The sequence below is a fragment of the Bombina bombina genome, chromosome 3 (assembly GCF_027579735.1).
Source record: "Bombina bombina isolate aBomBom1 chromosome 3, aBomBom1.pri, whole genome shotgun sequence".
Lineage (NCBI taxonomy): Eukaryota > Metazoa > Chordata > Amphibia > Anura > Bombinatoridae > Bombina > Bombina bombina.
Window position 1 is genome coordinate 84323776 of NC_069501.1, and position 13630 is coordinate 84337405.

Consider the following 13630-nt stretch of genomic DNA (forward strand, 5'->3'; position numbering starts at 1 on the left):
AGTGTTGATTGGTCCTTTAATTTGATAGACAATGAGATAAAAACATTACACAACAAAGCTAAAAAAGATTATCGGGTTAATTGGCCATTGTTTCCTGTGTAGATTCAGCCTATACCAACATTTCCATATATATCAATAAATTATTACAACCTGAGGTAGCCAAAATGGCTAACTACTTGAAAGACATAGGTCATTTCCTTACAAAAGCCAAACATTTAGTTTCCTTCCAATAGGTACCTGCTATTCACCATGGATGCCTTTATACATCCATTAAACATAAGACAGGCATAGCAATTATTAATAAAGTTCTCATGGTGAGTGGCAGGTATACTAAAGCTCAGTACCAATTAATTGAAAAATTGTTAAGTTTGATTTTATACTGGAATTATTTTCTCTTCCAGGAGGAATGGTTTGTTCAAGTTAAAGGAACGGCCATGGGTTCCAATGTTGCCCCTTCATACGCCAATCTCTATATGAATGAATTCGAGGAGAGAATGGTTTATGAGAACCCTTTGTTCAAGACACATGGTGCTGTATGGTGGCGCTACATCGATGATGTGTTTGGTGTTTGGTGGGGCAACATTGGAGGGGTTTGTTCAGGAACCTAACTCCATGGTGAGGGGTTTACAGTTTACATTGACATACAGTGAGGAGTCTGTAACTTTTTTGGATACCAAGGTATCAATGCATTAAACATAGATCTATACTCCAAGGAAACAGACAAAAATACCCTTTTGAAATATGACAGTTTTCACCCTAGAAGACTAATAGATTCTTTACCCAAGAGTCAGTTACTCAGGGTACAAAGAATAGTCAGTGAAAAGTATACACAGGTAAAAAGACTCCAAAAGATGACTAAAAAAATCTTGAAAAGGGGTTATCCATTGAGCTTGATTAATAAAAAAATCAAAGAGATCCAAAATCCTTCCCCTAAGGTGGATAAGAAGGACTATAAGGATAGATTAGTTTTTGTCTTACAATATAATCCACGTAGTAACATAATTACCAAAGTTATAAGGAAACATTGGCATATACTCAGGAATTGTAATCCACACATTGATTTCTTCAAGGAACCCCCACTTATGGCCTATAGAAGGGTCAGAAATATACGTGACCATCTGGTAAAAACAGATATAGGTCCAAGTAATAGAGCCATACAATCCTATATAGGTAGTAAGAGAAATGGTAGCTACCCTTGTCTTGGCTACGTGAGTTGCAGCTCAATTATCAAAGGCCCCAATCTTTTGCATCCACATAGTGGAAGGCACTTCAATATTGAAGGGTTTCATACCTGTGATAGCAACTTTGTCATGTACCTGATTAAATGCCCCTTTCCCTTTTTTCCCTGTTACTTAGGGGAAACTACACAAAAAGTCAAGGAGCGGTTGAGTCAACACCGCTCCAACATAAGGAGAAGAAATCTAGAAGCCCCTTTGTCAAAACACTTTCTGGAACATGGACACGGCATAAGCCAACTAAGGTGGCAGATCATAGAACAAATCAAAGTACCTAGAAATGGAATGGATAGAGAAAAATTATTAAAACAGAAAGAGATGTGGTGGATCCACAAGTTAGAGACCCTCATTCCCAAGGGTCTCAGAGATTTTGATCTATCTTGTTTCTTTTGATATGTCTCTTTTTGACTTATTGTCGTGTACCATTCACCATAATATCTAATGAGTATTTTACTTCTATTAGTTTTGGCCATAATGCATGTGGCTCCTGCTATGAAATTTATCTATGCATTCATCAAAAAAAAATTTGGGTAAAAAATTCTTTAAAAAAATTTGGAGAAATTATTTACTGCTAGTGTTCAGTTGAAGAGTTAAGGTAAATGATTATATAAAATAGCAACTCATCTATTCTGCCATTCTGTATAGGTTTGTTACATTGTTTTTATTAGGTACATATGAAACATTTTTGAAAGGTTGAACAATAGTATGACCACTAGATGGAGCCCAAAGTCCTAGAGTGGACAATTTTGGCACCAAGAATTGTGTTTAAAAGGCCATTAAGATGTATATGTACCTTTAGCATGACTAAGGGGTTAACCCCCGAAACGTCGCTTTTTATGTACGTATATCCAATAAAAGTTTTATAAGCTATTCATCGGTGCTGGTGACATTTGTTTGCTATAGCGACCTAGCTGAACACATGAGGTGAGCCAATGGGGTATATTTATCAATGTGCGAGCGGACACAACACGAAGTAGCCTATCATGTCTGCTGCACATCGCTAAATGCCAACAGCATACACTGGCAGCATTTATCATTGCACCAGCAGTTCTTGTGAACTTCTGGTGCAATGCCGCCCCTCGCAGATTTGCGGCCAATCAGCTGCTAGCAGGGGGTATCAATCAACCCGATCAGATTGATTTCTGTATGCCGCCTCAGAGCAGGCGGACAAGTTATGGAGCAGCGGTCTTTAGAGCCTGAGCTTGATAAATATGCCCCTATGACTCAAGGCATATATGTGCAGCCACCAATCACCAGCTAGTTCCCAGTAGTGTATTGCTGCTCCTGAGCCTACCTAGGTATGCTCTTCAGCAAAAAATACAAAGAGAACAAAGCAAAATACAAAGTTAGATAATTTAGCTGATTAATATGAAATGCTCTATCTGAATAATAAAAGTGTATTTTTTATTTTACTGTCCTTTTAAAGTATTTAATCTCACATTGCATTCTTCATTTAGAACAAATACATCTTAATAATATCTCACATGTTACACTATATAAATGATTCCCTAAGATTTGGACAGAAACTTTATTTTTATAAGTTGGCATAAGAATTGGAGATATGCTTTCAATGAAGAGTAAATGTGATACACTGAACATAGGGAGAATCATTTAGCCCTTCAAACAAAACAAAGGATTCATATGGACTGTAAATATGCACTCACTAAAATAACAGTAATGATTATTATGCACATCAGGAATTCTATAAATATTAAATCAATGTGGAGTATTCACACAAACCCCTTAATCATTGGCTGGATTTGCCTCTATACTAAATACCTCACCCACTAAGTACAACAACACTCTTTATTAAATACACCAATTGAAAGGGAAATTCACTAAAAATCTCAAACAATAAAGGATTAATTTATGAGTAATTATGTAATAAGCATTTGAATCTATGACGAATTTCAATACCTAAATCCCAAAACATCTCAATAAATGAAATCATTGTGCACCTTGATCAGATTTACTTACCACCTAAACCAAGAATCCGATACACTAAATTAATTAGCAATCACTTTTCTCCTATTTTATTTTTGAGGTATATTTTATACAGAAATGCTCATCATAGTGGCAAAGAAAATAAAAACAATTCAAGGTGTACATAATAAATTACCATGCAAAATAAATTGAAAATAAAGCAAACTTTATTTTAACATATTATGCGACTATGATACGTGCCTCCTAGTTCGCCAGCCACTGGACAAGATAGATTTACTAAGCGCATTGATGATGGAGTAGAATTAAAGGGAAACTAAACCCAATTTTTTTCTTTAACGATTCAGATAGAGTATGCAATTTTAAGCAACTTTCTAATTAACTCCTATTATCAATTTTTCTTTGTTCTCTTACGATCTTTATTTAAAAAGCAGGAATGTAAAGCTTAGGAGCCAGACAATTTTTGGTTCAGATCCTGGGCTACTCTTGCTTATTGGTGACTAAATGTAGCCACCAATAAGCAAGCGCTATCCAGGTTGCTGAACCTAAATAGATACCAAGAGAAAGGAAAAAAAAATGATAATAGGAGTAAATTAGAAAGTTGCTTAAAATTGCATGCTCTATCTGAATCATTAAAGAAAAAAATTGGGTTTAGTGTCCCTTTAGAGCACTCAGTCAAATGATGACCTGCTAACTATTACGCTATAACTTTATAAAGTGGCACCATATTTTATAAAGTGAAGCACCTCAATCAACTATATTCGCTTTACAGTAAATATTTGAATTCAAATTGAACATTAACCAAGCACATTTATTTTATAAACACATCAACCAATAGCAAAACTCACTAGGTGGCTGAATCATTTAGCGAGATTAAATGACAGTACACTCCAAAAATGGTATTATTTAAAAAACGAATAATGGGGCCGATTTAACAAGGGCAGAATGGCCCTTGATCCCCCTGCTTTCCTTCAGGCTCGCCGGAAACAGCAGTTAATAAGCAGCGGTCTTTTTAAGACCGCTGCTCCTTAACTTGTCCGCTGCCTCTGAGGCGGCCTACAGCAATCAACCCGACCGGATACGATCGAGTCGATTGATACCCCCTGCTAGCGGCCAATTGGTCACGAATCTGCAGGGGGCGGCATTGCACAAGCAGTTCACCAGAGCTGCTTGTGCAATGTTAAATGCAGAAAGTGTATGCTGTCGGCATTCAGCAATTTGCGGCAGACAGTCCGTCTGACTGTTGATAAATCGGCCCCAATGCCTTTACTACCCATTCCTCAGCTTTGCACAACCAACATTGGTATATAATGTACTTTATAATCTTGAAACCTCTAAATTTCTGACTGCTTCTAAGTCCCTGCAGGTCACCTTTATCTCTGAACATTTTATAGCTTTTCACAGCAAGACACTGCTCATTCATCTGCTCATTCATGTGTGCTGTATGGATAACATTGTGCTCTCTCCCGTGGAGTTATGCAGGAGCAATCACTAATTAGCTAAAATGTAAGTCTGTAAATAGCACTGAGATAAGGAGGCAGTCTGCAGAGCCTAAGCCTTAGATACAAGGTAATCAAAGAGGGAAAAAGTGTATTAATATAAAAGTGTTGGTTATGCAAAACTTGGGAATGGGTAATAAAGGGATTATCTATCTTTTTAAACAAATAACAATTTTGGAGTAGACTGTCCTTTTAAGTTCAGCAGAAAGTAGAGAATCCATAAGGAATTTCAGAACCAGAGTAGACTGTCCCTGGTGGTCACAATATATCTCAATAGATGCAAGACTTCACTAAGCACATTTGATGAATCATAAAATCCACTAAGCAAATTAATTATTGAGAAAAATTCACTTAAACATATCATTGGGAGCAATTCATAAGGCACTTGAGTAATATATAAGTTGCGAATCAAATCAATCAATAGGACCTACAAGATAAACATCTCAAGCAATGACAACATTGCCTATGTGAACACCTCACTGACATAAAGTCATTAAAGTAACAGTCTAGTCAAAATTAAACTTTCGTAATTCAAATAGAACATGTAATTTAAGCAACTTTCTAAGTTACTCCTATTATCAATTATTCTTCGTTCTATTGGTATCTTTATTTGAATGTAAGCTTAGGAGCTAGTCAATTTTTGGTTGATCCCCTGGGTAGCACTTGCTGATTGGTGGCTACATTTAGACACCAATCAGAAAGTGCTACCCAGGTTCTGAACCAAAAATGGGCTGGCTCCTAAGCTTACATTCATGCTTTTTCAAATAAAGATAGCAAGAGAACAAAGAAAATTTGATAATAGGAGTAAATTAGAAAGTTGCATGCTCTATCTGAATCATGAAAATTTAATTTTGACTAGACTATCCCTTTAAACATCTTGTTCATGAAATTTCAACAATCTATGGCAATAACCTTGTAAATGACATAATTGTTTGTAAGCTTTTAACATACCATAGAATGCAACAATCTTGTGTGGTTGAAAAAACCAGGATCAATCCTGCTTAATTCATTAAATCCCATTTTTATGGTGACAGTTCCATTGTACCAGTACTTGATTGTATTTCTATCAAGTGCTAAAGACAAGCAAACAAAAATGATGTTAATGAAAACTTTAAAAAACCTTTATATTTACAAGTTATAATTCCTCATAACGTTACTATTCCTACAACAATGGAATGTATCCTTACAACATGATGTGCATTGTTAAAGGTTCCAAGATAAAATATAGTACTGAATTTAATGATCTTTAAAGGGATACTGAACCCAACTTTTTTCTTTCATGATTCAGATAGAGGGGCCCATTTATCAAATGTCTGTTGGACCTGATCCGACAGTGCGGATCAGGTACGACAGACATCGCTGAATGCGGAGAGCAATACGCTCTCCGTATTCAGCATTGCACCAGCAGCTCACAAGAGCACGACTATTGGCTAAGAGGTGAAAACGTCCCCTCTTCGCCAAAACATTTTTTAGCCATGGGCTGCTGTAGGAGCTAAGAGTGACGATCGATTGAATCAAATAAAGGAGCTTTCTATATGAAGTAGCTTATTTGTTTCAATAGTAAATCCTAGAGTTTGTAAAACGCTAGGATTTACTTTCACTTTAAGAATGTTATGTTACACTTTAAGTAATTTAATGTGTTTTCAATATTTTGGGTTTGATCACAATCTATTGGCTGAGGTCTTTTGGGATCTTTTTCTTGTCGAAAAAGCCACTTTTTGATTCAATGCAATCACAATAACGCCTTTCGACTATTTCCAGCACCAGCGATTGTATTTTTGGATCCTCACTAAAAAACATATTTTTACTATGGGGTAAAACTTTCTGAGTGTATTATCCTAAACAACTGTGCTCAAGGAGTAATATAGAAACCTCCAAGTACACCAGTGATTGATAATTCTGCTCCTTTTAAACAGTATTAATTACTCCTGTTGGGTTAGCGCACGAGCGATAAGTGTAAGTTTTTTTCTTCTGCGCTCTCCATTGAAGTCTATGGGGAGAATAAGTTTGCGCAGTCACAATATCGTGAAAGTACTGAAGTTAGCGCATGTTAGTTTTCGCTCGCATGCAAAAGTTTTACTTTCAACTTGTTATATAAGCCCTAACCCACGTGCACAAAATCTTTACTACTGGCGGTATTATCGCTTAAGCGAAAGCACTAAAAAGCACCACTTGTAATCTGGCCCTTTGTGTTTAATGTCTCTTTAAATTAAAATTCAATAATAATAGTATTACATTTATAATTGCAGAATATTAAATAAAAATAAAATATAAAAATTTTAGATAAAAAATTTATAGCTGCAAGTCTACTGTCAGATCAGTTAAAATCAGAACATTTCAGTCAGTCCTTGTTGGGTCTATTAGAAGATCTTAGGCATATGTGGTGCCGCCTACAAAAGCCAGCGACGATGGTTTTTATGCGGTTTTGGTATCACACATATGGTGCCGCATATAAATGCGGCACGTATATTTCACCCGTCGCCCGCTATTTTTACTCCCATAAGCTAACATAGAACCGCGTCACAAGCCTTGTGCTGAAAATGTGAGCACAGTAACTCCCGTAACTGCCTGAAAATATTAACTAACACCTAACGCATGTGCAATATCTATCTACCTGTCAACCGCAATCCCCCACCGCAATAACTAATAAAGTATATTAACCCCTAATCTGCCAATAACCCACATCGCAATAAACCTAATAAATGTATTAACCCCGAATCCGCCATTTACCCACAACACAATAAACCTAATGAAACTATTAACCCCTAATCCGCCAAACCCACACGTAATAATCCTAATAAACCTATTAACCCCAAATCCGCCAAACCCCCACAACGCAAATTACTAATTAAATTACTAAGCCACCTAACACCCTCTAAATTAACCCCAGTTACCTAAATGAAAAAATACTAAGTTATAATTAAAATAAAAAAGCGAAAACATTGCTTAAATATAAAAAACCTAAAATTAAATTAATCTAAGATTACAAAAAATAAAAAAATGTAACATTATATAAAATAATAAACCAAATTATCAAAAATAAAAAAATTAAACCTAATCCCTATGAAAATACAAAAAGCCCCCCTTAAAATAAAAAAACACCCCCTAATGTAATACTAAACTACCAATATCCCTTAAAAGGGCCTTTTATAGGACATTGCCCTAAGTTAAACAGCTCATTTACCTTATAAAATACTAAGTCCCCCCTCTAACAGAAAAACTCCCCACCCACCAACCCCACCAAAATAAAAAAAAACTAACACTAAAAAATCTTAAACTACCCATTGCCCCTAAAGGGGCATTTGTATGGGCATTGACCTTAAAAGGGCATTCAGCTCTTTTAAAAATGCCCAATAAATCCCTAATCTGAAAAGAAAAAAAAAAGACTAAGTCTAACCTCCAAATAGGTACTCACCATTCCTGAAGTCCGGCGGAGAAGGTCCTGTTCCAGGTGGTGAAGTCTTCTTCCAAGCAGCCGACATCATCTTCCAAGTGGAAACCTCTCCCTTCTTCATCCAGGACCAAGCCGGCACGGAGATGATCACGGAGCAGGACCGGTGGCCACAGAGCCATGGAGCATGGAGGATCCTCTTTGTACGATCTCCGCCGTACACTGAATAATTAATTCAAGGTATGCTTTTAAAAAAACACAAACCCCCCCAAAATAAAAACAAGCCTAAGTCTAACCCCCAAATAGGTACTCACCGTTCCTGAAGTTCGGCGGAGAAGGTCCTAAATTTCTATTGGCTGATTTGAACAGCCAATAGGATTTCAGTAGCTCTCATCCTATTGGCTGATTTGAATTTGAAGAATCAAATCAACCAATAGGAATGCAAGGGATGCCATATTTAAATGCATACCTTGAATTCACTATTCAGTGTACGGTGGAGATTAATTTATGTAATGTTAGACTTTTTTATTTTTTGTAATCTTAGATTAATTTAATCTTAGTTTTTTATTTCTAAGTAATGTTAACTTTTTTTATTTTAATTGTAATTTAATATTTTTTTAATTTAAGCAATTGGGGTTAATTTACGGGGTGTTGTTAGGGGTTTAGTAATTTAATTAGTAATTTGCATTGTAGGGGTTTGGCGGATTTGGGGTTAATAGGTTTATTAGGATTATTGTGTTGTGTGGGTTTGGCAGATTAGGGGTTAATAGTTTTATTAGGTTTATTGTGTTGTGGGTGAATGGCGGATTAGGGGTTAATAGGTTTATTAGGATTATTGCGTTGCGTGGGTTTGGCAGATTAGGGGTTAATAGTTTTCTTAGGTTCATTGCGATGTGGGTTAATGGCAGATTAGGGGTTAATACATTTATTAAGTTTATTGCGATGTGGGTGAATTGCGGATTAGGGGTCAATACATTTATCAGGTAGTTTATGATGTTGAGGTTGGCGGATTTAGGGGTTAATACATTTATTATTAGTTTCGATATGAGGGTGATGGCGAATATAGGGGTTTTGACGTGTCGGGTTTATTTTTGGGAGGTGTGTTAAACTTTTACAGGAGATTTAACTTTTCTTTTTTTTTTCTTAGGCGCCGGCAGTTTATAACGTGCCGTAAATCACCGGCGACTCCAAAAATTTGTATTTATGTACATTTTTGGAAATCGCTAGTTTATCCGACTTACGCACTTTATGAACTGCTGGCGCCGTATATGTGATTCCCTGATGTGCGAGGGGAAATTTACGGGCGACATATGCCACAGATATTCAATGGGGTTTAAGTCTGGGCTCTGACTAGGCCATGCAAGGACATTCACATTTTTCTCCTTTAACCACTGTGTGGTCATTTTTGCTGTGTGCTTTGGGTCATTGTCTTGTTAGAAGGTAAACCTTCTTCCCATTGACAACTTCCTGGCAGAGGGCAGCAGATTTTCCTCAATAATTTGACAGTATTTTCCACATTCATTATTCCTTCTATCCTGACAAGTGCTTCAGAAACACCCCCATAGCAGGATATTACCACCTCAATGCTTTACTGTAGCTATGGTGTTATTTGGATGATAAGCTGTACTGGATTTCCTCCAGACATATTGTTTGGTGTTGAGGCCAAATAATTACATTTTAGTCTCATCTGACCATAACATCTTTATCCATGTGGTCTCAGAATCTCCTAGTTATGTTATGGCAAAGCTCAGTCGTGACTGCTTGTGGTCTTTCTTGAGGAGTGGCTTTTTTCTTGCAACCCTCCCATACAAGCCACATTTGTGGAGAATTTGTGATATTGTTGTCACATGCGCACGACAACTCTTTGTCATAAATTCCTGCAACTGCTTCAGAGTTGCTGTGGGCCTCTTGGTAACCTCTCTGACAAGTTTCCTCCTGGCTCTTTCATCCAGTTTTGACCAACGTCCTGATCCAGAGAGGGTCTGTGTTGTACCAAATACCTTCCACTTCTTAATAATGGACTTCACTGTGCTTCTATGCATTGATAAAGCCTTTGATATTTTCTTGTATCCATCACCTGACTACAACATTACACATCTTTTGAAACAATCGCCTGACTTGTGCCTGTCCACAACATTATCCCAGAGATCTTTTGACAGTGCCTTGCCACCCATAGTTAATTGTTTGCTTCAGTTGCACTACCAGGGACTGAGATGCTCCAGGAAAGCTCTTTTCATGCTGAGCTAATCAATATACCTACAGCTGATCACAGTTGAAGGTCAAATGACTGTGTGTGCCGTTGAGAAGGTGATTAGCTACACATGATTGAGTTTACTAGTAAATTTAGGAGGGGGTAATCCTTTTTTCAACTCAGTGATTCTGTTTTTGAATTGTCTTTATTTTTGTATGACATGTTGGTATTATATCTTTCACTTGGATGTTATAAGTTGCACTGAGTAATTACAACTGGATAAACAAAAAATGTGTCTGTCTCTTTATTACAGGCTGCAAAGCAACACAATGTGATTATTTTCAAGGGGGTGATTCTTTTCAATACCCACTGTAACTAGGTAGGATCAGGAGCATGCATGTGTATAGAGCACTATATGGCAGTAGTTTTGCAAGAATGCTTTTAACAAGGTTACACATTATGCAAACACTCCTGCACAAAATTTCTGCCATATAGTGCTTTAGACGTGCACGATACCTACCTAAATATGCTCTTCAACAAATGAAAATCATGAACTATAAAAGCGCAGTAAATTTAATAACAGAACTGAAATTAAAAGCTTATTAAAACTGTATGCTCTATCTGATCCATGAAAGAAAAAAGAATGTGGTGGAATAAGAAGCAAATACATATAGCATGATGTATCTGTGGATTAAAAAAAATGAAGAAATAAAGATGAAGACTAACCTTGAGGTGCAGGAGAAGTACAAAAGGATCCTTTGGAAAAGTTGCAGCATTTCTGAAGTCCAGGACAATCAATATCAAAAGTACAATTTTTTTTTCCTTTCATCTCCTTATTTATATCAGGACACATCCCATGGCTTAAAACAAATTGGCTTGATTTCTCTAAAGCTGTTGTGTACAAAGACAGATGTTTAATATGGAGAAAAAACGTGAATATTATGTACTAGAGGAGTGAATAAATGTTAGACTAGGGATCTATCTATGTAGAAACAAAAGGTCCTACATTAGTTGCTTAAAGGGTCAGTAAACCTTAAAATTAATGTTATATAATTCTGCACATAGTGCAGAATTATATAACATTATATTAGCCAACCATTATTTAACATAATATTGCCTTTTTATTTTTAGCAAAAAACGCTGTTTTACAGACCCGCTCTCTGGGCTCTGCTGAGCGGTCTGTTTTTTTTCCTCAGCGCATCGGGCCAGCTGTATAGTCACAGCCCGGCCCGACCGCGCCATAAGACTAAGTGCAGCTCGCTCCTGCTGTCAGACAGAGCGGGAGCGAGCTGCACTTAGTCTTATGGCGCGGTCGGGCCGGGCTGTGACTATACAGCTGGCCCGATGCGCTGAGGAAAAAAAACAGACCCGCTCAGCAGAGCCCAGAGAGCGGGTCTGTAAAACAGCGTTTTTTGCTAAAAATAAAAAGGCAATATTATGTTAAATAATGGTTGGCTAATATAATGTTATATAATTCTGCACTGTGTGCAGAATTATATAACATTAATTTTAAGGTTTACTGTCCCTTTAAATGTAAATACATAGGGGCCGATTTATCATGGCCCGAATGAGGCTGTATACACCTGTCTTAAGACCGCTGCTCCTTAACTCGTCCGTCTGCTCTGAGGTGGCGGACAGCAATCCGCCCGATCGCATACGATCGGGTTGATTGACACCCCCTGCTAGCAGCCGATTGGCCGTGAATATGCAGGGGGCGCCATTGCACAAGCATTTCTAGTGAAATGCTTGTGCAATGATAAATGCAGACAGCGTATGCTGTTGGCATTTATTGGTGTGCGGTGGACATGATCACTACGCTGTCGGCATTTAACATTGAACAAGCATTTCTAGTGAAATGCTTGGTCTATGCTGCCCGTTGCACATTCACAGTCAATTGGCCGCTACCAGGGGTTGTCAATCATCCCAATTGTATTTGATCGGGATGATTGCTGTGCGCCGCCTCAGAGGTGGCAGACAAATTAAGGATCACCTTATTCTGATTTTATTGGATTGAAGTGATTATTTCAGCCTTTTTTGGACTTGAGTTTGGTAACAAGTTTTGATGTTATTTTATACATATATGTAACATCTTATTTGTATTATTAATGGATTGTTGCACTATCACTTTAAGTAGGACATAGGAACGCCCCTTTTTGAAAGTGTGTTTAACTATCACCCATAGGCCTCTAGTTATCAAGCTCCGTAAGGAGCTTGATGGTCCTTGTTTCAGACTCACCAGAAACAGCAGTTATGAAGCAGCGGTCACAAAGACCGCTGCTCCATAACCTGTCCGCCTGCTCTGAGCAGGCGGACAGACATCGCAGGAAATCAACCCGATCAAGTACGATCGGGTTGATTGACACCCCCCCTGCTGGCGGCCGATTGGAGTCTGCAGGGGGCGGCGTTGCACCAGCAGCTCACAAGAGTATTGCTCGCCGTATTCAGCGAGATCTGGCGGACCTGATCCGCAGTGTCGGATCAGGTCCGCCAGACCTTAATAACTAGAGGCCATAGTATGAAATATAATTAAGAACATAACTCCAGCCTACCTGAGGCAGCACTAAATATTACATATACAAATAAAATTAAAGAGAAAAGCTTGCATTGTTTGCAAACTTTAAGATCTCAATGGAAAAAAAATGCCTCAATTTTTTTACCTGTTTGCACCTTATATGGAAAGCAGGTATAAGATATTGATTTTCGACTTCTATTATTTTCTATGGGACACTTAATTTTTATTCAGCAGTCGGAACCCCTCTGCTGGAAAGGTGGAAAACACACCTTTGGAAACTGTCGGTAAGCGTAATACCTTCTGACATGTTTTTTGGGTTTTTTTTTGCTTATTCATTTTGCAAGCTTGCACAAACCCAATTGCGGCTCAATAGAACAAAGCCCAAAGTCAGTTTTGTTCAGTAAAGGAACTTCTATTTTTAAAAAAAACAAGCTCTGACTGCAATACATTTTGAAACAATATATTTTATATAGAGCAGATAAAACTGTACAGCATGTGCCTTTATTGTAATTAAAGGGATAATATACTGTAACATTTTCTCCCCTTTAATACTTTCCCAATGATCCATTTTACCTGTGGGGGTGCATTAAATTGTTTACAAATAGCTTATACCTTTATTTTGTTATTTGAAACAGCTGTTTTTCCTGTTGAAGTCTCCACCTATGCTAAAAATGTAAATACTAGAGAAAAGCAATGCAATCAAAAGACATCAGGAAAAAAAATCAACCCCCGGGGGGGGGGGGGGGGGCAGTGGGGGAAAGAGAGAGAGGAGAGAGAGAACTGTTATCTGTTGCTTGTGTGAGTAACATGACCCTTTATAGGGACATGAACACAATTTTTTTATTTCATTATTCAGATAGA

At 37.5% G+C, this 13630-nt stretch overlaps 1 protein-coding gene across 1 annotated transcript in view; it reads right to left on the reverse strand.

Annotated features, from left to right (window-relative positions):
• Window positions 1-13630, reverse strand: part of UMODL1 (uromodulin like 1) — a 221081-nt gene that overhangs the window by 205745 nt on the left and 1706 nt on the right. The window contains exons 3-4 of the mRNA XM_053705160.1: window positions 10984-11148; window positions 5627-5748 (exon numbers count right to left, since the gene is read on the reverse strand). Coding sequence (XP_053561135.1) covers window positions 5627-5748; window positions 10984-11148 — 287 coding nt within the window. The remainder of the gene's footprint in view (window positions 1-5626; window positions 5749-10983; window positions 11149-13630) is intronic.